General features: G+C 43.3%; 1 protein-coding gene across 1 annotated transcript; it reads right to left on the reverse strand.

Moving 5' to 3' along the window:
• Window positions 1–100: 100 nt before the first annotated feature.
• LOC139450991 (uncharacterized PE-PGRS family protein PE_PGRS54-like) lies at window positions 101–27,631 on the reverse strand. Its single transcript, XM_071232811.1, has 8 exons — window positions 27,624–27,631; window positions 26,312–26,881; window positions 2,615–3,196; window positions 1,448–2,416; window positions 1,131–1,338; window positions 753–1,100; window positions 396–563; window positions 101–277 (listed from the first exon to the last, which is right to left on the reverse strand). Exons 1-8 carry the CDS (start codon window positions 27,629–27,631, stop codon window positions 101–103), a joined length of 3,030 nt encoding a protein of 1,009 aa, XP_071088912.1.

Consider the following 27,631-nt stretch of genomic DNA (forward strand, 5'->3'; position numbering starts at 1 on the left):
GCTTCTCCCTTCACCCCAACACCTCCCTTCACCGCAGCACCTCCCTTGCCCCCACCTCCATCCAACCTTCACCCCACACCTCCTTCACCCCACACCCCCTTCACCCAACAACTCCCTTCTCCCCAGCACCTCCCTTCTCCCCAACACTTCCCTTCTCTGCAACACCTCCCTTCTCCCCAACACCTCCCTTCTCCACAACACCTCCCTTCTCCCCAACACCTCCCTTCTCCCCAACACCTCCCTTCTCTGCAACACCTCCCTTCTCCCCAACACCTCCCTTCACCCCAACACCTCCCTTCACCCCACACCTCCCTTCACCGCAGCACCTCCCTTGCCCCCACCTCCATCCAACCTTCACCCCACACCTCCTTCACCCCACACCCCCTTCACCCAACAACTCCCTTCTCCCCAGCACCTCCCTTCTCCCCAACACTTCCCTTCTCTGCAACACCTCCCTTCTCCCCAACACCTCCCTTCTCCGCAACACCTCCCTTCTCCCCAACACCTCCCTTCTCCCCAACACCTCCCTTCTCCCCAACACCTCCCTTCACCCCAACACCTCCCTTCACGCCACACCTCCCTTCACCGCAGCACCTCCCTTGCCCCCACCTCCATCCAACCTTCACCCCACACCTCCTTCACCCCACACCCCCTTCACCCAACAACTCCCTTCTCCCCAGCACCTCCCTTCTCCCCAACACTTCCCTTCTCTGCAACACCTCCCTTCTCCCCAACACCTCCCTTCACCCAACAACTCCCTTCTCCCCAACACCTCCCTTCTCCCCAACACCTCCCTTCTCCGCAACACCTCCCTTCTCCCCAACACCTCCCTTCTCTGCAGCACCTCCCTTCTCCGCAACACCTCCCTTCTCCCCAACACCTCCCTTCTCTGCAGCACCTCCCTTCTCCCCAACACCTCCCTTCTCCCCAACACCTCCCTTCTCTGCAGCACCTCCCTTCTCTACAACACCTCCCTTCTCCCCAACACCTCCCTTCTCTGCAACACCTCCCTTCTCCCCAGCACCTCCCTTCTCTACAACACCTCCCTTCTCCCCAACACCTCCCTTCTCCCCAGCACCTCCCTTCTCCCCAACACCTCCCTTCTCCCCAACAACTCCCTTCTACCCAACACCTCCCTTCTCTGCAACACCTCCCTTCTCCCCAACACCTCCCTTCTCTGCAACACCTCCCTTCTCCCCAACACCTCCCTTCTCCCCAACACCTCCCTTCTCCCCAACAACTCCCTTCTCTGAAGCACCTCCCTTCTCCCCAACACCTCCCTTCTCCCCAACAACTCCCTTCTCTGCAGCACCTCCCTTCACCCAGCAGCTCCCTTCTCTGCAACACCTCCCTTCTCCCCAACACCTCCCTTCTCCCCAACAACTCCCTTCTCTGAAGCACCTCCCTTCTCCCCAACAACTCCCTTCTCTGCAGCACCTCCCTTCACCCAGCAGCTCCCTTCTCTGCAACACCTCCCTTCTCCCCAGAACCTCCCTTCACCCCAACACCTCCCTTCTCCCCAACACCTCCCTTCTCCCCAACACCTCCCTTCTCTGCAGCACCTCCCTTCTCCCCAACACTTCCCTTCTCCCTAACACCTCCCTTCTCTGCAGCACCTCCCTTCTCCCCAACACTTCCCTTCTCCCAAACACTTTCCTTCTCTGCCACACCTCCCTTCTCCCTAAAACTTCCCTTCTTTGCAACACCTCCCTTCTCCCTAACACTTCCCTTCTCCCCAACACTTCCCTTCTCCCTAACACCTCCCTTCTCTGCAGCACCTCCCTTCTCCCCAACACTTCCCTTCTCCCAAACACTTCCCTTCTCTGCCACACCTCCCTTCTCCCTAAAACTTCCCTTCTTTGCAACACCTCCCTTCTCCCTAACACTTCCCTTCTCTACAACACCTCCCTTCTCTACAGCACCTCCCTTCTCCCCAGCACCTCCCTTCTCTGGAGCACTTCCCTTCTCTGCCACACCTCCCTTCTCCCCAACAACTCCCTTCTCTGCCACACCGCCCTTCTCCCCAACACTTCCCTTCTCTGCCACACCTCCCTTCTCTGCAACACCTCCCTTCTCTGCAACACCACCCTTCTCTGCCACACCTCCCTTCTCCCCAACACCTCCCTTCTCCCCAACACCTCCCTTCTCTGCAACACCTCCCTTCTCCCCAACACCTCCCTTCTCCCCAACAACTCCCTTCTCCCCAACACCTCCCTTCTCTGCAACACCTCCCTTCTCCCCAACACCTCCCTTCTCTGCAACACCCCCCTTCTCCCCAACACCTCCCTTCTCCCCAACACCTCCCTTCTCCCCAACAACTCCCTTCTCCCCAGCACCTCCCTTCTCCCCAGCACCTCCCTTCTCCCCAACAACTCCCTTCTCTGCAGCACCTCCCTTCACCCAGCAGCTCCCTTTTCTGCAACACCTCCCTTCTCCCCAACACCTCCCTTCTCCCCAACAACTCCCTTCTCTGAAGCACCTCCCTTCTCCCCAACACCTCCCTTCTCCCCAACAACTCCCTTCTCTGCAGCACCTCCCTTCACCCAGCAGCTCCCTTCTCTGCAACACCTCCTTTCTCTACAGCACCTCCCTTCTCTGCAGCACCTCCCTTCACCCAGCACCTCCCTTCTCTGCAACACCTCCCTTCTCTGCAACACCTCCCTTCTTCCCAACACCTCCCTTTGCAACACCTCCCTTCTCTGCAGCACCTCCCTTCTCTGCAACACCTCCCTTCTCTGCAACACCTCCCTTCTCTGCAACACCTCCCTTCTCCCCAACACCTCCCTTCTCTGCAACACCCCCCTTCTCTGCAACACCTCCCTTCTTCCCAACACCTCCCTTCTCTGCAACACCTCCCTTCTCTGCAACACCTCCCTTCTCTGCAACACCTCCCTTCTTCCCAACACCTCCCTTCTCTGCAACACCTCCCTTCTCTGCAGCCCCTCCTTTCTCCCCAACACTTCCCTTCTCTGCAACACCTCCCTTCTCCCCAACACCTCCCTTCTCTGCAACACCTCCCTTCTCCCCAACACCTCCCTTCTCTACAACACCTCCCTTCTCTACAGCACCTCCCTTCTCTGCAGCACCTCCCTTCTCTGCAACACCTCCCTTCTCCCCAACACCTCCCTTCTCCCGAACACCTCCCTTCTCTGAAGCACCTCCCTTCAGCCCAGAACCTCCTTTCACCCCACACCCCCTTCACCACAGAACCTCCCTTCACTCCAGCACCTCCCTTCAAATAGTAGTCAGTATCTCAATCGGTGAAGCAATTTTTGGAATAAAGAGGGCCTCTCAATGTATCCTCGGTTTATCCTCGGTGTTCCACCATCAGCCCTTCAGCCTAGAACCTCCCTTCACCCAACTCCTCCCTTCACCCCAACACCCCACTTTAGCCCAGAACCCCCCTTCACCCCAGCACCTCCCTTCACCCAACATCTTCCTTTCCTGTCAATAGCACCTCCCCACAGAAGTTAAAGTTACGATGTGTGTTTTTTCCTATGCAGAAATTAAAAATAAGTAGTAGTCAGTATCTCAATCGGTGAAGCAAATTCTGGAATAAAGGAGGCCTCTCAATGTATCCTTGGTGTTCCACCATCAGACTAGATGTGAATTCCTGTCTTCCATAACAGACGCAAGTTCCCCAGGTATTTTGTCAAGGAAGGTTGTAAAATCGTCTTGTTTCCTTGTCAGATATATATTGCCGTCACGGAGGACAGACCCCTGTCTGTCTGAACGCGGTGTACGTGACATCTATAAGCCGCTGTTGTGACATGTATGTTCCCAGCGCTGTACCACTTGTCATCCCTTGGTTCTCTCAATTGTGTGTACAGTTATATATCTGAGCAAGCCTATCACCGTGACAAAAATAATCATTAGCTACTGAGATATTTTTCTAATAATGTGTATAAGAATAAAAAAAATGTTTACCAACTATGAGTGTTTCACATTTCTTCAATTTGTGCATATCATATATATTTCACAGTATGACTTGGGTGTGGGTAGTTGTAATTGTCAGGTTCGGTCGTAAACAATCGAGACCATCGGTTTTCGCCCACGTTCCCGAAATCGTTTTGATTTTTTTTGTAGCTGTGTTAGATAAGAATATTTATTATTACATACATGTCTTGTGTATTTTACAGTTATAGTTAGCTCAAGTAGTCCCGCGATCTGCTGGTGCTTAATAAGGTTGTGTAGTTCATTTAGAGATTGTTTCATGCTTTAAATCCAGTAAAGTAAAAATACTTATTCCAAAATTATTACGTAAACACCTTCCTGGACATGTCTTTGGGTAGATAACATCCATCTAAATTACTGTCACATCTTATATTTTGTGTTTAATCGCATTCTTCTCGCTCTAACACGTTCCAAATCAGTTGCAGAAATCAACGTAAGTTGTAGTTTTTGGCCCAGAGGGTTTTTAGAAATTGTATAATGCTTCCATAGACGTATATTACAGTTCTTATAGTAATTACCTTGCAGCATTATTGGCTCTGTCTTTGCGCATAAAAATTGTTCTTTTTAAGTAGATTAATTAAACAAAAGCTAGAATTTGTAGACAATAATAATCTAATTGTCAAAATTGACAAGTCATAACTAACAAAAACAACAAGTACAGATTTCCAATGATTATTTGTTATAGTTTTCTTTTAAATCACTACTTTGAGAGTCACGGTTGGGATGGGACATCAAGCATCCCGACGATCACATCCCCCACCCCACCACGATACATTAGTGAATCAGTAGTTTGAGAGGTAATGGTTTCGAGGGTTGATTGTATGTTGTTAATGTGTGACATGTTTCGACAACATACCATGTCTTGAACTGGTGTTCTATTCTTCACTTCGTAAGTTCGTGCATGTTTCTGTGTCAGCAGAAGAAAATCCCATCAACAACTCATCAACCTTCCATCTCACATGTAGTAAAGTGTACAACCAGCCGGATGCTGTGCGAGTATCTGTAGCATGTCATTACCACAGTGTCGGAATACCACGCCGCTCTTGCATATTAACATGTGCCTCTGTGATCCCATGCGTTGCCATCGTCACCGACACGGCACGGGCGGGGTGTGTGGCGGTACACCCGGTAACTTGAGTTACTTGCTGGATCCATGTTAAGGATATGTCCCTATTTCTTCAACACGCATAAATATTCGTAACTAGCTGTGCACTGAGGTCAGGGCGTGCGGCTCCAGTGAAATGTTGTGTGAGTGTGATATATCACTGACCCCTCCGCTGACATGCCTGCCCCACTGGGGTGGTCACTTGCTGGTCAGAGCAGCCGTCTTCAAAGACCCAACTGGACTAGTCCAACTATACTATACACATCCATGTCAAGTCGTATGTTCGGGGTGATCATCCCTTCCTCAGATCCGGTAGAAATATCCACTTGAGTTGATTATCACTACTTCGTTTATGTCTAACCTGCCTGTTGTCATGGGTTTGGCACAAACAGCATGGCCAGTGAGATGAAGTCTGTCGTGTGTCTTTTTTAAACGATTCCTATATGTTAACAATTTCATCATCTACCCTTACTATTTGTCTGTTTGTAGTGTGTAGGTGTCCTGTTTTGTTTAGTCAACGGTTGACATTGAGTGAACGAGGTGAGAGTAGACCAAACGTTCAATGGATTACATCTAAGTTGGAACTGTAATATGAGATCACAAGATTGTCTGGTTTGTTTACAGGCCGCCGTTGCACGACATGAGTACTGCTTTACGGCGTCAGGCAAGACATACTTACTTTACAGTGCAAATTGTGTGAATGGCCCTTTACGCCAAATGTAATCTGTTTCGGATGATAATCTAGACTGGTTATTCTCTTGTATTGACAATTCATATTTCTTTTGAAAGGGTCTACAACGCATTTAGACTTCTCGTGGCGTATTTTGTCGACACCACATACATAACTTTTGTTCAACAAACATGTCACATGACACTCGTGTCTTCAGGCATTCAAGGAAATATTACTTGAGATGTAGCTTGCCGGCCACCTTCATTTAGATGAAGAAGATTCAAAGCTTCATTAAGGATACCGTTAATATTCATGTTCTAACAAAGTTAATATTTACAATTGAGTTATTTCATCTGTTACTAAATGAGGCACATTGGCGACTGGTATACGAAGGGCTCTCGACCAATTCCATCTCATCCAAACCAGGGAACTCTAATCAGGAACTGAATAGAGGCATGCGCACAAGGACTGGTAAAAAGTCAAGTTAGCGAGGGACATGCCGCTGCTCTGTCGTACTTAGTGCTTCAGCTATTCCCAACGTGCATCAAAGGAACAAAAGTGAAACATGAAAGTATGTTTAAGTAGCTTGAAACTGGACACCACCTTTGATGGCCAGTGGCCTGATCAACCCCTGTCCACTCTATCAGATGGGCTGTCAGCCATGTATCGATCCCTGCGGCTTCAAAGACACTGACCACTGCTGGCCAGTCGAACAACAGGAGTTTCCTCATTAGCAGTATTCAGCAGTTCGGAGCTGCATTGTCACACCCGTGACCGTGTACCGGGGCAGATCGCTGCACAAATCTCTCTTGTTTCTCTTCAGGTACATTAATTTATCAAAGTGTCACATATACACTTTATTCAGATGTAGTGTAGGCCATAGGCCCATGATACAATGGTTACAGTGTGGTGATGGGACTTGGAGATCCCATAGCTTAGATTCATAGCTTTTAGAAAATACATGGCTAGTTTCTTAACAGTAAATGGGTTGGTGGATGACATTAAAATATTGTACTTACGTCTTATCGGGAACTCATAATAATTCGAGGATACATATTCTGACCTCAAAACTTGATAACAATCACAAATTAAAATAAAGTGATACTCATCTTCGATATAATCATGTTTACAAACAGTACAAACTCCTTCTTCTCTGGGTTCCTTATTATGTCTACCTGATTCAATTCATAGATGATGAGAACTACATCTGAAACGAGCCATAATATTTCTAAATTTATCACATGATAGCCTTGTAATATACATTTCAACACCAAATGTTTGCTTATACAAAGAATAATAATAATATGATTTCGAACTTTCATGTATAGCTGAATGCCAGTCTTGTTGGTACGAAAATTTTAGTCTCACAAAAAAATCCTTTATAAACAGAGGTATATTTGCAACACACTGTTGATCCCATATAAAACCAAATCCTGTTGACACAATAATGCGTCTAATTTTGGAAACCCAGTTTACTTTACCATTACCTACAGCCTGTAGTTGCATATTATTGCATTTCTTTACACATCTGTATGCACCAATATTTAACAACTCTTTTATAAGCATAAATGTATAGAGGATATTGGCCACATTCACCTCTTATAACGTGATTTGAGGTGGAGACCTTAACACCTAAAGAGCGCTTACAAGCCATCATGTAGATACTTTCAATATCATTACAAATTTCAGGACTCAGACCCCATATTTCTGCTCCATATAGCAAAATTGGGCTAGTTTTGGTGTCAAATATTTTAAAAAATAAATAAAAGGGTATGGGCTTATGGTTGGACAGAGATTTCAGTATGCCACGTAATACTTTCTTAGCTTGTAGTGCTGCATCCTTAACATGTTTATCCCATGATAAAGTAAAAGATAAATCTAAATATGTGTACGAGGTTACACACTCACGACGTGAATGCGTCGTTAAACCCAATTCTCCTTCATTCATTTACTATGTTGTTACACATCATTTTAAGTCTGATATCTCATTTTCGATTGTTCTTGATATTATCATTGATACGTTGAAAATGTATATGCTAAAATTGAATCTGTAATAAAACTTTTTTCTTCGAAACAACATGGGAAAAGATCCATTTCACATTCACTGATATGAAGTAATCATGTTTTACTAAAGTCATGAGGAAATTAAAAATCACTTATTTTGGCGATCAGTGATCTTGTGATCTTCATTTTCATAATTTCACCCAGTGCTATATGAAATCAAGTACTTGAGAAAAACCCATGGCTTCCATGAGACACGCTGAAATCCGATATTTCTAGTTCATATAATATGGTATATTTATAGTCATATCGTGAAAGTTAACGACGTCTTGTCACACGTGTATATCTACAACTATTTTAGAATAATGAAAAATACACGAAGTATAAAACAAAAGACGGGTCCCTGGTTAAGAGAAAATAATTGAACTAATTACCACCAATACAGTTTAATACAAACAGTAAAAAATATTTATGATGATAAGCACTATATGGTTTTACAGACACGTGAATATACTAACTGTGTGCATAACAGACAAGTCAGCTGGATACCATCTTAACAGTATCACCTGTAGAGGAAAAAATCCTCATTGTCTCATCCCTCACTGGGCAATGAAAAGAAACAGCGACTTAACATGTGCTAAGAACCTTTTACAAATGTGCTTGAAATTTAATTTAAGAAGGAAAGCGTATGGAGTTCAGTTTTTGGTTTAAATGTATTGTTATGTACAATAGAAGTTGTATTCGACATATGCAACCCTGTGACGGTCACGTCACGTGGTTACGCACGATGTAATGACATGTCATGGAATCATCATAACATCATTAAGTGTTGTTCATAATGCAGCTGGCTATTGGTGACATGATGGCTATCAATCCAAGTAGCTGAAACGAACTTGAGATTAATTATGGAATTGAACTCGACTTGACCAGTGGTAAAACATGTTCCGACAGCCGCCGCCCGGCACGGCCAGATTCAGTCCTGGCCTGATCCCAGATGTAGCAATGCCAATATTTCATCCGATTCGACGTGACAAAAAGATGTTACGCTAGCAATGTGTGATCCTGGCCATAGATGTCGGCGATTAGGGTGGAGGTCTATAATGCTAGCAATCTAGCAAGCGCCAATTATAATATGATCGATTATACAGTCTAACAATCCATCAACTTGGAGGAAAAGCCCCCGTCAGCGTTGTTTACCTATCTCGTTTTCACCTGTGCTTTTTCTAGGTGTTTGTATTTGTCCAGTCCCCAAAGGCCAGGATAGCAAGCTTATTGTGGCAAATTGTTATTCACTTGTCCCCCTCATTGCTAAAAGGAAAAGAATGTCAGTTTCCAGCTAGATTGACATACAAACGGACACCACAATGCTATGGGAATACAAACCATGGTCCATTGCCAATTGGGGTGAAATTGATCCGAAACTATTGTCTGCAGTGTTTACTTTCGGCCGGTTGGTTTTGCAAATGACTGCCTTTTATCTGTGTGCAGGTTTTAAAACCTGCTGTCGAGGACACTTGAACATTCAAATGCAAACGTCATTTGTCCCCATTAGTTCAAAGGTTTACCCGTACTATTTGCTCTTGAATTTGGTTAAAATGTCCTGGGAGATTTTTCCTTGCTGGTAAGACAGCTTTTACCCCAATCTTTGTAAGTAATTCCCGACCATACCCCACCACCACTCAAAGTCTTCAAGGAGAAGATCTCCACACATATTAACTATCGCACTGAAACGACCTTGGAAATGTACAAATGTTGGCGAAACAAGGTAAAATGAATGCATACATTCACAAGTAAAAGGGGCAAAAGCCCCTATGCGGTATCAAAGCATTGATAGTTAATGGCGCTACGTTTACAATTTTCACGCCGTTGGGACCAGGATTAGAATCGGTTCCTAGTACACTAACTTGAGTCGTGTGGTCAGACTCGGTGACATGCCCATCACAGACATGAATGTGAGGGGCACTCCCTTATGATTGACATGCGCGGACCTACTTCATCATATTCACCACAATACGGTCTTAGCTTAAAAACTAAGATGTGACATTTAAGTGTTTTCTTCAAGATCAATACTTCATCTCGTAATGGCCAGCGTGTGGTGATTACAACTATTTGATAGCATGTAATGTCTGTGAATGATGATGGTCAAACACCCCCAGATGGATGTGTTTACTAATTACCGGACTATTCATCAGCAAACACTGGTCGGGTCATTTACTTGATTAAGACTAGGATTTTTTCAACTTTTATAGTCAGATGACCTGAAATGCATGTGAGAGCGGAATATTGTCACATCTTGATGACTGCCGTCTTTAATTCAGCCTAACATTTGGGCAAATATTGCTTGATGGATGTAAAATCATCGGATGCAGACAAGATAAGCAGTGTGTATGAAAGAACTGCATGCTGAGGAGTGGAGGTTGTATGACTGGAATCAGTGAGTAGGTTACATGCCCGGAATCCGTGTGTAGGTTGCCTGACTGGAATCAGTGTGTAGGTTACATGACTGGAATCCGTGTGTAGGTTACATGCCCGGAATCAGTGTGTAGGTTACATGACTGGAATCAGTGTGTAGGTAACATGCCCGGAATCCGTGTGTAGGTTACATGCCCGGAATCAGTGTGTAGGTTACATGACTGGAATCAGTGTGTAGGTTACATGCCCGGAATCCGTGTGTAGGTTACATGACTTGAATCCTTGTGTAGGTTACATGACTGGAATCAGTGTGTAGGTTACATGACTGGAATCAGTGTGTAGGTTACATGACTGGAATCAGTGTGTAGGTTACATGCCCGGAATCCGTGTGTAGGTTACATGCCCGGAATCAGTGTGTAGGTTACATGACTGGAATCAGTGTGTAGGTTACATGCCCGGAATCCGTGTGTAGGTTACATGACTTGAATCCTTGTGTAGGTTACATGACTGGAATCAGTGTGTAGGCTACATGTCCGGAATCCGTGTGTAGGTTACATGACTGGAATCAGTGTGTAGGTTACATGCCCGGAATCCGTGTGTAGGTTACATGCCCGGAATCCGTGTGTAGGTTACATGACTGGAATCCGTGTGTAGGTTACATGACTGGAATCCGTGTGTAGGTTACATGCCCGGAATCCGTGTGTAGGTTACATGACTGGAATCAGTGTGTAGGTTGTATGACTGGAATCAGTGTATAGGTTACATGACTGGAATCAGTGTGTAGGTTACATGACTGGAATCAGTGTGCAGGTTACATGACTGGAATCAGTGTGTAGGTTACATGACTGAAATCAGTGTGTAGGTTACATGACTGGAGTCCGTGTTTAGGTTACATGACTGGAATCCGTGTGTAGGTTGTATGCCTGGAATCAGTGTGCAAGTTACATGACTGGAATCCGTGTGTAGGTTACATGACTGGAATCAGTGTGTAGGTTACATGACTGGAATCAGTGTGTAGGTTACATGACTGGAATCAGTGTGTAGGTTGTATGATTGGAATCAGTGTGTAGGTTGTATGACTGGAATCAGTGTGTAGGTTACATGACTGGAATCAGTGTGCAAGTTACATGACTGGAATCAGTGTGTAGGTTACATGACTGGAATCAGTGTGTAGGTTGTATGACTGGAATCAGTGTGTAGGTTGTATGACTGGAATCAGTGTGTAGGTTACATGACTGGAATCAGTGTGTAGGTTACATGACTGGAATCAGTGTGTAGGTTACATGCCCGGAATCCGTGTGTAGGTTACATGCCCGGAATCAGTGTATAGGTTACATGACTGGAATCAGTGTGTAGGTTACATGCCCGGAATCCGTGTGTAGGTTACATGACTTGAATCCTTGTGTAGGTTACATGACTGGAATCAGTGTGTAGGCTACATGTCTGGAATCCGTGTGTAGGTTACATGACTGGAATCAGTGTGTAGGTTACATGCCCGGAATCCGTGTGTAGGTTACATGCCCGGAATCCGTGTGTAGGTTACATGACTGGAATCCGTGTGTAGGTTACATGCCCGGAATCCGTGTGTAGGTTACATGACTGGAATCAGTGTGTAGGTTGTATGACTGGAATCAGTGTATAGGTTACATGACTGGAATCAGTGTGTAGGTTACATGACTGGAATCAGTGTGCAGGTTACATGACTGGAATCAGTGTGTAGGTTACATGACTGAAATCAGTGTGTAGGTTACATGACTGGAGTCCGTGTTTAGGTTACATGACTGGAATCCGTGTGTAGGTTGTATGCCTGGAATCAGTGTGCAAGTTACATGACTGGAATCCGTGTGTAGGTTACATGACTGGAATCAGTGTGTAGGTTACATGACTGGAATCAGTGTGTAGGTTACATGACTGGAATCAGTGTGTAGGTTGTATGATTGGAATCAGTGTGTAGGTTGTATGACTGGAATCAGTGTGTAGGTTACATGACTGGAATCAGTGTGCAAGTTACATGACTGGAATCAGTGTGTAGGTTACATGACTGGAATCAGTGTGTAGGTTGTATGACTGGAATCAGTGTGTAGGTTGTATGACTGGAATCAGTGTGTAGGTTACATGACTGGAATCCGTGTGTAGGTTACATGGCTGTAGTCCGTGTTTAGGTTACATGACTGGAATCAGTGTGTAGGTTACATGACTGGAATCAGTGTGTAGGTTACATGACTGGAATCCGTGTGTAGGTTACATGACTGGAATCCGTGTGTAGGTTACATGACTGGAATCAGTGTGTAGGTTACATGACTGGAATCAGTGTGTAGGTTGTATGACTGGAATCAGTGTGCAAGTTACATGACTGGAATCAGTGTGTAGGTTACATGACTGGAATCAGTGTGTAGGTTACATGACTGGAGTCCGTGTTTAGGTTGTATGACTGGAATCAGTGTGTAGGTTACATGCCTGGAATCAGTGTGTAGGTTACATGACTGGAATCAGTGTTTAGGTTACATGACTGGAATCAGTGTGAAGGTTACATGACTGGAATCAGTGTGTAGGTTACATGACTGGAATCCGTGTGTAGGTTACATGACTGGAATCAGTGTGTAGGTTACATGACTGGAGTCCGTGTTTAGGTTGTATGACTGGAATCAGTGTGTAGGTTACATGCCTGGAATCAGTGTGTAGGTTACATGACTGGAATCAGTGTGTAGGTTACATGACTGGAATCAGTGTGTAGGTTACATTACTGGAGTCCGTGTGTTGGTTACATGACTGGAATCCGTGTTTAGGTTACATAACTGGAGTCCGTGTGTAGGTTACATGACTGGAATCAGCGTGTAGGTTACATAACTGGAGTCCGTGTTTACGTTGTGTGACTGGAATCAGTGTGTAGGTTACATTTCTGGAATCAGTGTGTAGGTTACATGACTGGAATCAGTGTGTAGGTTACATGACTGGAGTCCGTGTTTAGGTTGTATGACTGGAGTCCGTGTTTAGGTTGTATGACTGGAATCAGTGTGTAGGTTGTGTGACTGGAATCCGTTCGTAGGTTATATGACTGGAATCAGTGTGTAGGTTACATAACTGGAATCAGTGTGTAGGTTGTGTGACTGGAATCCGTTCGTAGGTTATATGACTGGAATCAGTGTGTAGGTTACATAACTGGAGTCCGTGTTTAGGTTGTGTGACTGGAATCAGTGTGTAGGTTACATTTCTGGAATCAGTGTGTAGGTTACATGACTGGAATCAGTGTGTAGGTTACATGACTGGAGTCCGTGTTTAGGTTGTATGACTGGAGTCCGTGTTTAGGTTGTATGACTGGAATCAGTGTGTAGGTTGTGTGACTGGAATCCGTTCGTAGGTTATATGAATGAGATGAGCTGTGTATAGGTTACATGACTGGAATCAGTGTTTAGGTTACATGACTGGAGTCCGTGTGTAGGTTACATGACTGGAATCAGTGTGTAGGTTGTGTGACTGGAATCCGTTCGTAGGTTATATGAATGAGATGAGCTGTGTATAGGTTACATGACTGTAATGTATGTGCATGTTGTCGAGACAGATATATTTACGAGGTGTGGCTTGGTTCATGTTGACACATAGGCAAAGGCCAAGGAATCTTATGTTGTGGAATTACCATGTGTCCGAAAGAAGCACTGTGAGAAACACCAGAGTCCTTTTAAAATAAAAAAATACCATGAGAGAATGTCGATATGCACTTGACAGTTTGTGTGGTATATCTACAAGACAGAAGGAATTGACAGTTAACAGTACATGCAACTCAAAAAGACGTAAGTGAACATTCCTCTCCAGATGGCTCAGTGATCCATGTTGCCCCCCGACCTTGACTTGTGAGAACATACCACCCTTCACATTACCCATAATGGCAGGGTTTAACCCCCTGAACCACACAACCAGATTCCATGTGAGAATATTAATATTCATTCAGATGAAACCCTTCAGGGGCTAAGACCACAGTCGGACATATCGAAGAACAAAAAGATGTGTCAGATAATTCAATTTTGCGCGTGTCAGACCTGTCTTATGAAGTGGGCTAGTCCAACAGCAAATTAATTATTCCTTAAATGACCACGTCTCTCTCCCAGTTCACAGAGTGGTCAGTCGCTGGAAGCAGTGGTCAGATTGAGCATGGCATAGAGGGCATCGGGCTATGAGGGGACGACGCCCTGAGGGGGGACAGCTTGCATATTAATCTTACTATTTGGTTGGAGGGATTTCCCCAAATCTCCACGAACTACGGGGTGTTTTATTGAAGATAAAGGGTGATTCTTCAGATTAAGAAATGCTTAAGGCATCATGAAGCATTTGCATTGTTTGAAGATGCACATAATTACCTCTATTCTCGTGTCTGAAGGACGGTTGATTTAATGTCCGTGTCGAAACCTTTAATGTAATCCAGCTTCATAAATCGCAATGATATGTTGCTCTGAATGTTTGACGACTTTATTCTGTCGGTATTTGATAACTTTTAAATCTGGGTAATCCCTGCTTGGGAATACTTTATGATACGCCTCTCACAGAGCGGGCATGTGGTCACTTGATCCATCTATCAAACAAAGTAGCACAATGTTGGCCGCCTTTATATGCTTTCTCAACATTTGTATCTTATCATATATCTGCGTCAAATTATTTCTCTTCGGTATATTTAGCTTTTATGTATTATTGATGGAGATGGATCATATTGTAACTTAACTGTACATCGTAATTTAAATCAAATACTTATGTAAATAGTTGGATAAAGATATTAGAGTCTACAAACATGCATATGTCAGGATGAATTATTTACAACTTTCTTCACTGTGCTATGCTTTACACTTAACCGAGGTTGATTTCCAGGTAAAGCACCATGTTCAGAATACTGCTCCTCGTTTAATCAGACGAGGGATAAATGCCGATTTTTGGGGACCATTCCATACATATTTGATGAGCACCATATGCTGGTCCTGGCGGACGGGATATCGGTAATTGTCAATTTGTCTTCATCTAAATTGGTATGATGAAAATTAATTGTGCTTACTAAACTCTCAAACGATATACCAAGGTTGTTTCCGAGATATATAAAGCCTGCATTCCTTATTAATGCTAGGACCAACAGTCCAATAAACTGATGAAATATGGTGAGCGGAATTGACGTCCAAGATCAAAGACCGATGTACAGTGATGTGCAAACAAACGGTTATTGGAGATCAGTCAGGAGTATGTACCCACATTGTCTGTTTACAAGTCATTTACTTCTTCTACACATGTTTTGTGCAGGGAGTGTTGGCGGCACCGGGCAGGGGTACATGGTAAGGCGGGTCTCCCGGTGGGGTGGGGTCATTGCTGGCTTATGGTCAGTTACGTCCAAGACGTTGAACTAAACCTGCATCATGCACCAGTGATGAAAAAACGCAATGGACATTTGAGTCGTTTATCATTTCGGAGGTGGACAAAGAAGTGGACAGCCGCAAGCCGACCCAGGCCACAAAGGGGAGTACCACCATATGAGATCACCTATATTGCTGGCCTCACACCGATTTGAATTGCTAATTACATTTGGGGAAACTGTCGTCTCTGCATGCAGCATCAACGGGTACCTGTCTAAATCTTCACAGGATTTATTTGATGCCAGCCGACAAGCCGTTGTCAAATACGAAATTCAGGCATCAATAAGTTTATTGGTCGTAATGTTCAAGACAATGACCTTACCGATGACTGCAGGGCTTTCAAGTGTCCGGCCCCAAGTGATCTCCCTTTGACGGGATATTAAGTCCTTACAAGCAGCAGTTCCAGGCACACGTTTGTTAGGAAACGATTGTAGTTTATGTTGCATATCTCGAGGTTGATCTGAGTGTGGCGGGAATGCATGTGTTGTTACTTCTGCTGGATTAATCAGTCGAACTGGGATAATCATCAGCTCTAAGCTCATCCTTCACTCGTCCAGAAGTTATGATCATGTTGTATGTGTAATGTGATAGTCTGTAATTGACACGCCGTAATTTGTAGTTGTGTGTGCGTGCGTGCGTGCGTGCGTGCGTGCGTGCGTGTGTGAGAGAGAGTGGTTGGGTGTTGATCAAAGACTGACTCTTCTGTGCATTAAGCATCCTTCATTTTAAACAAATAGCCCAGTTATAATATTAGTAATGGGGCGGGGACAATCCATGCGCCCCTTTATCAGACGAAGATCTTCCCTCAAAATGTCAAACCGCGAATATCGCACGTTGATATTCACTACCCGAAACAGAACCAAACTCTTCGTGTTGTATGAAGCCTTCAGGTGGATGATAAATCGCTTTCTGGTATGAATATTCATGTGCCCAGGAGTCAAGATATCATGAAGGTAATTCAAAGAATCTGACACTTATATTTCACACTGAATATACAAGTACTCCTCGCTATTGCTTGGCACCCGTCCACGGTACTATAACGGGGAATTAGCCCGGGTCAGTGCAGTGAACCCAGTCTCGGTCACTGTAAAACGCTTCAATTACTGTACATAAAACTGTACATGACCGTCAAGAAGGACCAGTGCCATGGTAATAGGATATATGATAGCACAGAAAGAAACACTCCTATTAACTCTTGATCTCAATATCACCTCTGCCTCATTCGTGGGTCTCCGCCACCAGCATGTGTATTCATTCTTGCTATCAATCAAACAGTCATTTAAGTGCAACATTCATATAATTATATTTATGGAACCTGTCATGTTTCTAGTTAAATAACACTGCTTGATATTACGTTAAAATATAGAAAACAGCAAGGATTGTACTGCGCATGAATAGAAGATACAATGTACAATAGGAGATTCATGTACAGTAGGAAGTACATGTACAATAGCGAGCATTTAGTTATTTATAACGTTATGTGAAGCACTGATGTTTTCTAACTGGAAACACGACAGGTTGCATATATATATATATATATATATATATACTTGTATATTTTGCATGCAGAAATTGAAAATACAACAGTCATCATTTGGAATGTGAATAAGCCTTTTGTCCAGGAGGTAGAGACCGTACTCTCTGCTGAACGTGCCGTCCTCAGATCCTTCAAAACCTTCATTGTTATCAATATTTCATATTTTTTTAATTTCCTGATAAAATCTTATAACTTTCGATAGCCAATCCTCATTAGAAGAGAGACGCATATCAGTGCTTTTACCATAATCCACCACAAGCGGTTTTCCGTCGATATTAAAATATTATGCTAAAACCGAGCCAGTGACTGTGCATGCAGTGCGGACGATATTGATTACCTCCTGTCGGTAACAATCGGCGACCTACCGACTTGGCACTGCCTCTCTCAGATTGTCAGCCGAGACAAATGTCACTAATGTCAACTTCCGATCACGGCATAATTAGAACTGCATTATTCTGTTATATTAGTTAATAAGGGCAACCGAACACTTTCTGGAAGACGCGACAATGACGACAAATATTTGTAGCTGTGTTCAGTACGACATAGTTTCATATATGTCCTACATTTGGAAATGATCTGATTGGCCCAATGCCCATTGACTGATAATGCAATATGATGTATGAGAAACATGCCCGGGCGGGCCAAATGTGCTGGTGTGCAGGTGACGTCATTATGCGAGAAGTCTCCCCACTTCCTATTTCAAATTTGATGTTGCTATACGAGTAATTCCAAGAACAAGTCTGTCATACAGACCGTGAGACAAATATATCCAATACAACCCATGCAAGTCTGTAATGTTTGGCAAGTCTAGATTACCGCAGCATAGAGAGTCTCTGGGCTCCTTTTATTTATATTTTAATAAGTTAATTTAACAACTGCTTCTGTAAGATATGTTCATTTCAGAGACTAGATGTTAGTCTATTGCAAGAACGTGCAAGCACTGAACTGAAGAAAGTCCAGTTTTCTTTCCTATGAACTCATCTGAGAACTTTTACAACGATTTCTAGTGTTCCCAAAAAAAAATAAACCCGCAAAAGTAAAATCGTAAATTTCTGAAAGTGTTGCCGACATCCATACAAAATTAATACTGAAAATTAATCGGTCATTTCTGCATGGTAGAGGTACTGCAGAAATTTGGTGTAAAACTACAACCACGTGTGAGCCTGGCGCCGAAACACACCAACATGACATGTACGTGTTAATCACTTGTTGGGACATAAAAAAATCGTTGGGTTTCCATTTGCATGGCTTCCCAATCCTATAGCAAATGAACAGCGAAAAAATGACACGACGACTGACGGAAGCCCTACGCAACAACACCATCGGCCGACTATACACAGGAGAACCATCTTTGGCCGTAGCTATTTTTTCCACGTAGCACCAAGCACACGACGGCCACTTCTACAATGACAATACCAGAATTGCGAAGGATAGTGAGGAACAGTTTAAGCGCTGAAGGCATTCGCGCTAGACGACCAGTTCGAGGTGTCATTTTGACCCACCTGCACCGTCAAGCTGCGACGTCAGTGGTGTCAAGGTCACAGAATAGGGCCACAACTGCGATTTTGGTTCAGTGACGAGTCAGGTTTTATGGTTTGCCGTGCGAATGGTAGGCGTCGTGTTTACAGGCGTCGCGGGGAACGTTATACACGAAACTGCATACAGGATGTGGACAGATTTGGTTGTGGTAGCATGATGATGTGCTATCTCTTACACACGTAGAACAGACTTGGTGCAAGTTCTGGGGAATTTGACTGCACACAACCGTACCATCTTGCAACAGCCAAACGTTATTTTCCAACCAGACAACGCCCGATCTCACATGGCAAGACTGACAACGGCATTTTTCAGGAATCATAACATCCAGGTCCTGCCATGACCCAACAGGTCTCCAGATTTAAACCCAATCGAACATTTATTGGATGTACTGGATCAACGACAGCGAGCACGTCAGTAACAACCTCAGAACCTCCTACAGTTGGCGCAAGCACCACAGTAAGAGCAGGTGAATAGTCCCCAGCCCACAATAAGGGATCTGATTACTTACATGTGACGACGATGTCCGTCAGTTTTGGATTCTAATGGTGGCAATACAAGATATTGAGAACAGATTACCTTCCCCTTGAAAATCTACATCTATGTGTGCTATATGGGACCTGGGTCAATGACAATGATGATTTCCAAGTTTAAACATTTGATTACCATCTGACGTGAGATTAAGCGATATCTACATTGTAGATATCGCTGCAATGAAATTGCGTTACAATGCTTTGCATTAGTGATGTCATTTGATTGTGACGTCATGGTAACAATGACGTCACAATCAAATGACATCACTAATGACTCTGCTACTGAAGCTATTTGCAGTACTTTTTACATTTAAGACACTGCTTATTACTGTCTACAAACGGAAAAAGTTGCAAGAATGATGTTGGATGATGAATAAAATCTCACACTCGTGTCTTTTGATATCAAATATATAGACACTCGTTGAGTTTTTCCACTTTTTTCAACTGGTGTTGATATATTTGATATAAAAAGACACTCGGTGAGTTTCTTCATTTGATATAGAAGATATACATCTAAAATCGAAGTATATATCGAATTTAGCGGATCTAGTGTATAAAATCGTCCTTATCATGTTAAAAGACACCAAAGGCATACATGTGAGTAGCTAGATAATTACACAGTCACCCAACCTGCATAACCTGTCACAAATATTATTCTCGGTATGTAAAAGTAATGTAAAGGTTATTTAGGGGTAAAATAAAGGTAATATGTGGATAACATGTGGGTAATGTAGGGTAAAAAAGGGTGAAATGTAGGGGAAATGTAGGAGTAATGTAAGGGTAATGTAAATGTAATGTATGGGTAATGTAAAGGTAATGTAGAGGTAATGTTTTAGTAATGTGGACGTAATGTCGGGGTAATGCAGGGGTAATATAGGGGTAATGTAGGGGTTATGTAGGGGTGATGAAGGGGTAATGTAGAGGTAATGTAAGTGTAATGTAAGGGTAAAGTTGAGGTATTGTGTGGGTAATGTAGGGGTAATGTAAAGGTAATGTAGAGGTAATGTAAATGTAATTTTGGGGTAATGTAGGGGTAATGTAGGGGTGATGTATTGGTAATGTAGGGGTAATGTTGGGGTATTGTGTGGGTATTGTAGGGGTAATGTAGGGGTGATGTAGGGGTAATGTAAGGGTAATGTAGGGGTAATGTTGGGGTATTGTGTGGATAATGTAGGGTTAATGTAGGGGTAATGTAGGGGTCATATAGGGGTAATGTTTGGGTATTGTGTGGGTAATGTAGGGGTGATGTACGGGTGATTTAGGGGTAATGTCGGGGTAATGTGGGGGTAATATAGACGTAATGTCGGGTAAATGTGGAGGTTATGTGGGGGTAATATAAGGGTAGTGTAGGGGTAATGTAGGGGTAATGTATGGGTATTGTAAGGGTAATGTAGGGGTAATGTAGGGGTAATGCAGAGGTAATGTGGAGGTAATGTAGGGGTAATGTAGGGGTAATGTAGAGGTAATGTAGAGGTGATGTAGATGTTATTTATGGGTAATGTAGGTTTTCTGGAGAAACTCGTAGCTGTACACTCAACATCCTTTTGTACATAATCAACTGCGTCAAAGATAATGTTGAACCCAGCACACAAGCAAACACCCTCCAGAAACACACACCAGAAACACTTAAATACTCACTCAATAAGAATGAGTGTTCGTGGACTCTCCAGTCGTCACTGCCACAGCCACCATCAGTGTTTCTAGTTGCATGTACAACGGTGCCAAAATACTGAAAACAAAGATATTAATGATGTCGCCTAGCGGCTTTGATAAGAGACATCGATTTCAAGGTGAAGACTTTCTTTATGAAATCGGTGAATATTTGCTGACAGAGAAATGTTTTTATGAAGTCAAATATTTGACGTGGGTATAATCAAGAGCATTTTAATTTCTGAACAACTGGCATACTCAGTATCACCGGCTTGCGGAGTAGCCTCAAATATGTGAGTATGTTGGCTGGTTTGTTCTGGGTATGTCGGAAACATGGAGGTAGTTGAAAGTAGGGGTGCGAAAAAGCTGGTGTTGGAAAAAGTAAAAATTGTCAATATTGTTTTTAAGGCAGACCGGAAAAGGGGAGAAGGCCGGCGTAAGGGAGCGGGGCAAGGCTGTGTGAATTGTCGATACAGGTTCTACTACACCAAATCAGTACCAGTTTGGACAGCCTTCAGTACAGATCGAGAGATATCTGCAGGCTGTGATTGGAGGATATTCTGTAAGATTTTTATGTCTTTCAAATGTACATCCATCCAGTTAGTAAAACTGACCATGTTTTTTCTATATTTAGTACTGTCATTTTCAACATTATGACTTATGCTGAATGTGACCACAGCTATTTTCAAGTAGGTGACATTTGGTGCGAAACTAGGGGTGTTGTGTTTAGCTTCCGGTACTCGGAAAAGGAGCTGACTAAGCTAGTCATTTTTTATTTTTGTATTGCTGCTCTAAGGCCAAACTGTGCACACACGTACAGGTAATAGCTGTTGAATGCTTAGTTATTTAAAAAAAATTTATAACGTTACTATAGAAGTCTATGGGAAAATCCATTTGGTTGTGTGTAACCTGTAAGGTTGAAAATAATGGAGGTTTGGGTATGAGTGGGAGACATGGGTGAAGACTTGTCTTACTCCAGACTAATGCCGGGTTTACAATGCCCAATCAGACACCATGCCGCAGTTTAACATGGATACCCAACTCAGACACCGTATACTGACTCCGATCCGATCAGTCCGTGTTTTATCCTGTTAATGGCGAACTTTAGGGAGGATAACAATAAGTACCATTTCTTAAGGGTTTTTTTTGCATGATGCGTTCGAGGATCGACCCACCGACACTCCGCTCTCTGGCAGACGCTCTATCCACTGCATCACAGAGGTGGTCCCATGCGGTTATGTAATCTTACACCCTGTATATGTCAATATAGGTAGGGCATCGTTGATCTTCACTCTTCCAAAATATATTTTGATATAGCTTGTCGAGCTGGAACTTTGCGTGCACATGTGAGGTGAGGTGAAATGGGATTTAACGTCGCTTCGAGATTATTGCACTTATTGTCCGTGCGTGCGAGCGTATATGCGTATGTGCGTGCGTGCGTGCGTGCGTGCGTGCGTATACGTGTGAGAGTTTTCTTGTACTAGACCGGACTAATGCCAGTTTCATAGTGCTAGCCCACTGAGATACTATTCCGAAGTTTAACATGGATACCCGACTCAGACACAGCTTACAGACTCAGTGCCTACCAGTCCTTGTTTTATCCCCTTAAATTTCGAGCGCCAGTATATAATCTTTTAACGTCTTTTGGTATGACGCGGCCGGGGATCGAACCCACGACCTTCCGCTCTCCTGAGGATGCTCTTCAAATAGAACGCGGGGCGGTCCGTACACATGTACCATCTATATATGGAGGAATATGTAATTTAAATGGGCTGGAATTATGTTTTAATGACCTTCAATGTCTTCCTAATCGTACCGTGTTGTATATCATAAATCCTTTTTCAGTTTTTCACCATTGCCGTTATTGAATGTAGGAATGCACTTTTCACCTATTATACTCTCACACAAAAATCTGAAAAAATACTTTGTCAGAGGAAGAGACAGCATCTGCGTGGAAGGCGTATTTATGACTATTTTGAATAATGAGATAAACATCTTACATTCATTTTTCACGCATTATTGTCGGATCCGTCCTCTGGAAAAACCTGCGTTATTCGGACGGTCAGATGTATGCAACAATCAGCCGCTCATTATCCATGACTAGAGACATGCGTGAGACGGAAACGCCCGAATCCTGTACCCAGGCTTAACGTTGCCGCCATCTCTCAGCTTTCTACCAAATGAATTTCATGACTGGTACAAAAGGCAACATTGCCCCGATCTGGACCTTGTGTCATTGTTCTTTTTGTTACTGTGGACAAAGAAACCCAACAATGTTTGGAAACAGTGATATGTACTGAAGAAAGCAATGTGTTGAGGAGGTGACAGGGAGATTCTTTAGGGCCCAGTGTGTTGGCGAGTCACAGATGTAGGGTGCTTTGTTGGCGAATAATGGGGACATATTGTCTGCATAGCTGAGACCGACGTTTACAATCAAGTCTATGATATGTTTATCATGTAATCACATGGTATATTTACATGTGTGATTCCCGCCCACTCCTGAGGGAGAAATTTACTTATCTGACCTAAGATTTGTAATGGTATTCCATAGTCAATTTTTATATTAGTACATATTTATTACTGAATATGTAGTCTTTGTCAAATAATATTATTAGTAATATTGAAGAGAACTTTGACACATCTTTTGAAATATGTACCAATGTAAATTTCCTAGCTAGCTCGGTTCTTTCCGATCTCTTGTTTGTTAAGGCTTTCTGACTTATCAGGGAGAGTCTAAAGCTGATCACACATATATTGTTACATGGTGAATGTGAATGTAAATGTCGCTGTTTATTTAACCGAGGTAAAAATTAACAGTCATAAAGACACGTTAATCTGAAGGATTTGAAGTTATGTTGGTGTACAGTGCCTGACTGTGTAGACGCTATACTGATATATACCTACATGCATTACATTTTTGTTGTGTACAGTGACTGATTGTGTAGACGCTATACTGACATATACCTACATGCATTACAGTATTGTTGGTGTAAAGTGACTGATTGGGTAGACGCTATACTTACATATACCTACATGTATTACTGTATTATTGGTGTACAGTGCCTGAATGTGTAGACGATATACTGACATATACCTACATGCATTACAGTATTGTTGGTGTACAGTGACTGACTGTGTAGACGCTATACTGACATATACCTACATGTACTACAGTATTGTTGTGTTCAGTGACTGATTGTGTAGACGCTATACTGACATATACCTACATGCATTACAGTATTGTTGTGCACAGTGACTGATTGTGTAGACGCTATACTGACATATACCTACATGCATTACAGTATTGTTGTGTTCAGTGACTGATCGTGTAGACGCTATACTGACATATACCTACATGCATTACAGTATTGTTGTGTACAGTGACTGATTGTGTAGACGCTATACTGACATATACCTACATGCATTACAGTATTGTTGTGTTCAGTGACTGACTGTGTAGACTCTATACTGACATATACCTACATGCATTACAGTATTGTTGTGTACAGTGACTGACTGTGTAGACACTATACTGACATATACCTACATGCACTACAGTATTGATGTGTACAGTGCCTGATTGTGTAGACGCTATATTGACATATACCTACATGTATTACAGTATTGTTGGTGCACAGTGCCTGACTGGGTACATGTCACATTGCCGTATACCTACGTGTATTACAGTAGTGTTGGTGTACAGTGCCTGCTTGTGTAGACTCTATACTGACATATACCTACATGTACTACAGTATTGTTGGTGTACAGTGCCTGACTGGGTACATGTCACATTGCCGTATACCTACATGCATTACAGTATTGTTGGTGTACAGTGACTGACTGTGTAGACTCTGTACTGAATATGCCTACATGTACTACAGTATTGTTGGTGCACAGTGACTGACTGTGTAGACTCTATACTGACATATACCTACATGTACTACAGTATTGTTGTGTTCAGTGACTGACTGTGTATACTCTATACTGACATATACCTACATGCATTACAGTATTGTTGTGCACAGTGACTGACTGGGTACATGTTACATTGCCGTATACCTACGTGTATTACAGTATTGTTGGTGCACAGTGCCTGACTGGGTACATGTCACATTGCCGTATACCTACATGCATTACAGTATTGTTGGTGTACAGTGACTGACTGTGTAGACTCTGTACTGAATATGCCTACATGTATTAAAGTATTGTTGGTGTACAGTGCCTGATTGTGTAGACGCTATACTGACGTATACCTAAATGTATTACAGTATTGTTGTGTACAGTGCCTGACTGGGCACATGTCACATTGCCGTATACCTGCGTGTATTACAGTATGGTTAACGTACAGTATGAAAAACCGGAAACTCCCTGACTTCATTACAGTCGTCACCTACACACGAGACATGGCGTTCTACATCGTGTCATCGGCCTCCGGTTGACACCCTTCTCTTCTTACCATGTACAGTTTTCTCCGTGGTTTGTCAATCTTGATCAATACATTTTACACGGCTTCCCAATGTCCTCTCCTTTTATTACAAGCAAACCATCTTTAAAATGCAGCGCAAACGTTCCCCAGAGTTCACAACAGTGAAAAGGATTAATAAAGCTAAAAATACGATCATATTGCCGGCCTGCATAACACAGGTCGCCATGTGTCGCTCAAGAACAAACTTACCAAACGTGTTTACTGCCGATTTTACCTGTTGACGTTGCCGGTTTGCCATGTTTTACCAAATAAACGTTCGTCAACATGTTCACCAAGAAAATCAACAAAGTCATCAAATTTGCTGGAGTCGATCAAAGCCTCTAACACCGCTTAAAGCTTAAAAATCTCCCTTAAGTCCACAGTTGCCCCTCCTTGTCAACAATACCCCCGCTGGTATGGACCGCGACATGTACGGGCTGGGATCCTAGGTTCGAACCTGCCGTGTGCCCTACCTTCCAACCAGTGTTGACTTGTTCAATATGGCGCATGAGACTTAAATCGTTAGCAGCAGGTTTAGCACTTGACTGGTGTAAATTTAGCCCTTCTGACCATGACGGCAGAAGCGACAGAAGATAGGCCAAGGTCCAGTTTGTTGGTCAAACTCTTCTTGCGTCTTCGACGTGTGGTGGGGTAAATTAGGTGATGTGTGTGTACACAGATTTAGGACACCTATCCCTCCCTTCTGTCGGGACTGACTGATCAAATGTGTTTTGGCCCCCGTTGTGTTTACTTGTTGTGGAGTCATTTCGTTTTTCTTCCAGCCAGTGTCAACCACTGTTTGTGACCTTCGTAATAGCGTCATATGTCAACTTGCTGACATGGAGGGAGGGGGAGGGCATGATCAGGAGAGGGTGTGTTTGTGGTGTGTGTGGGTCTTATAGGGGAGGAGCCAAGGTACAGTTTCATCCTATACGTATGTACATTGCTGGATATAGTTCAAACATATATCTAGTGTCTTGGGGTTAACATGGCGTCTTGTTTGGACATGCACAGTTCTTTTCGCCACAACAGTTATGCATGGCCCGTACAGTATTACAACATACAGATTGGACAGTGTTGTCAACACACTGCAGTTGACGTACAGATTGTTCAGTGTTGTCAACACACTGCAGTTGACGTACAGATTGTTCAGTGTTGTCAACACACTGCAGTTGACGTACAGATTGTACAGTGTTGTCAACACATTGCAGTTGACGTACAGATTGTACAGTGTTGTCAACACATTGCAGTTGACGTACAGATTGTTCAGTGTTGTCAACACACTGCAGTTGACGTACAGATTGTACAGTGTTGTCAACACACTGCAGTTGACGTACAGATTGTACAGTGTTGTCAACACACTGCAGTTGACGTACAGAGGTGACAGTGTTGTCAACACACTGCAGTTGACGTACAGATTGTACAGTGGTGTCAACACATTGCAGTTGACGTACAGATTGTACAGTGTGGTAAACACACTGCAGTTGACGTACAGAGGTGACAGTGTTGTCAACACACTGCAGTTGACGTACAGATTGGACAGTGTTGTCAACACACTGCAGTTGACGTACAGATTGTACAGTGTTGTCAACACATTGCAGTTGACGTACAGATTGTACAGTGTGGTAAACACACTGCAGTTGACGTACAGAGGTGACAGTGTTGTCAACGCACTACGGTGGCGTACAGGATACTACTAGACTAACGCTTACAGTCTGAATATATATGATGTTGATAGAATCAAATATTTCCATTTAAACTGAAAATGAGCCCCAGTGAGATGGGAGATTCAGAGCCCTAGGAAAATCTAGATTTTCTTCATTTGGACGTTTGCAGTACAGGAGGTGTGCGGAAGGGAAAGCAATGGTTCAGGGACTGTGAGACAGACTCAGGATACCATGTACTGGAAAAGACAGCTGTTCACCACAGCGGGGCACTGTCTCCTGGTTTGTACCGCCGGCCATGCTTTGCTGTGCTGTGCTGTGTGCATGGGGAAACTTTTTCTGGCTAGGTGTTTTTTTTGGATGTGATGAACACTCTGATACCCCTTATACACTATATAATAGCACTATGAAAACATTATATTATCATTAAGAAGAAACTATGACAGAACTCTAACACAGCACTATGACACAATGATTTCAATCCTATATCTCTATGATAACACTTTATAGCACTAGGATCGTATTACGATATCACCCTCACAGCACTATGATAGCGCTATGAGCGTGTTTTGAAAAACAGAACATCTACAGCGACTATGAAGCGGCATGTATTTTGTACTAACTGTGCTGACTGATGCGTGTGTCCGTGACCTCACACAGTGCCACTGTATCAGAACTGTAGTCTATTCCCAACTGACGTCAGTTAACTTACTGAGTCAT

This window comes from Haliotis cracherodii, unplaced genomic scaffold (genome assembly GCF_022045235.1).
Source record: "Haliotis cracherodii isolate W230 unplaced genomic scaffold, xgHalCrac1.p SCAF_8, whole genome shotgun sequence".
In the NCBI taxonomy this organism is placed as follows: domain Eukaryota; kingdom Metazoa; phylum Mollusca; class Gastropoda; order Lepetellida; family Haliotidae; genus Haliotis; species Haliotis cracherodii.

Excerpts from the sequence above, each read along its gene's own strand:
- LOC139450991 (XM_071232811.1), bottom strand. Across the intron at positions 3,197-26,311 it reads TTGACAACACTGTCCAATCT|GGGGTGTGGGGTGAAAGGAG; the intron begins GTATGTTGTAAT and ends TCTGTGGTGAAG. Across the intron at positions 1,101-1,130 it reads GTGTTGCAGAGAAGGGAGGT|GGAGGTGTTGGGGAGAAGGG; the intron begins GTTGGGTAGAAG and ends GTTGGGGAGAAG.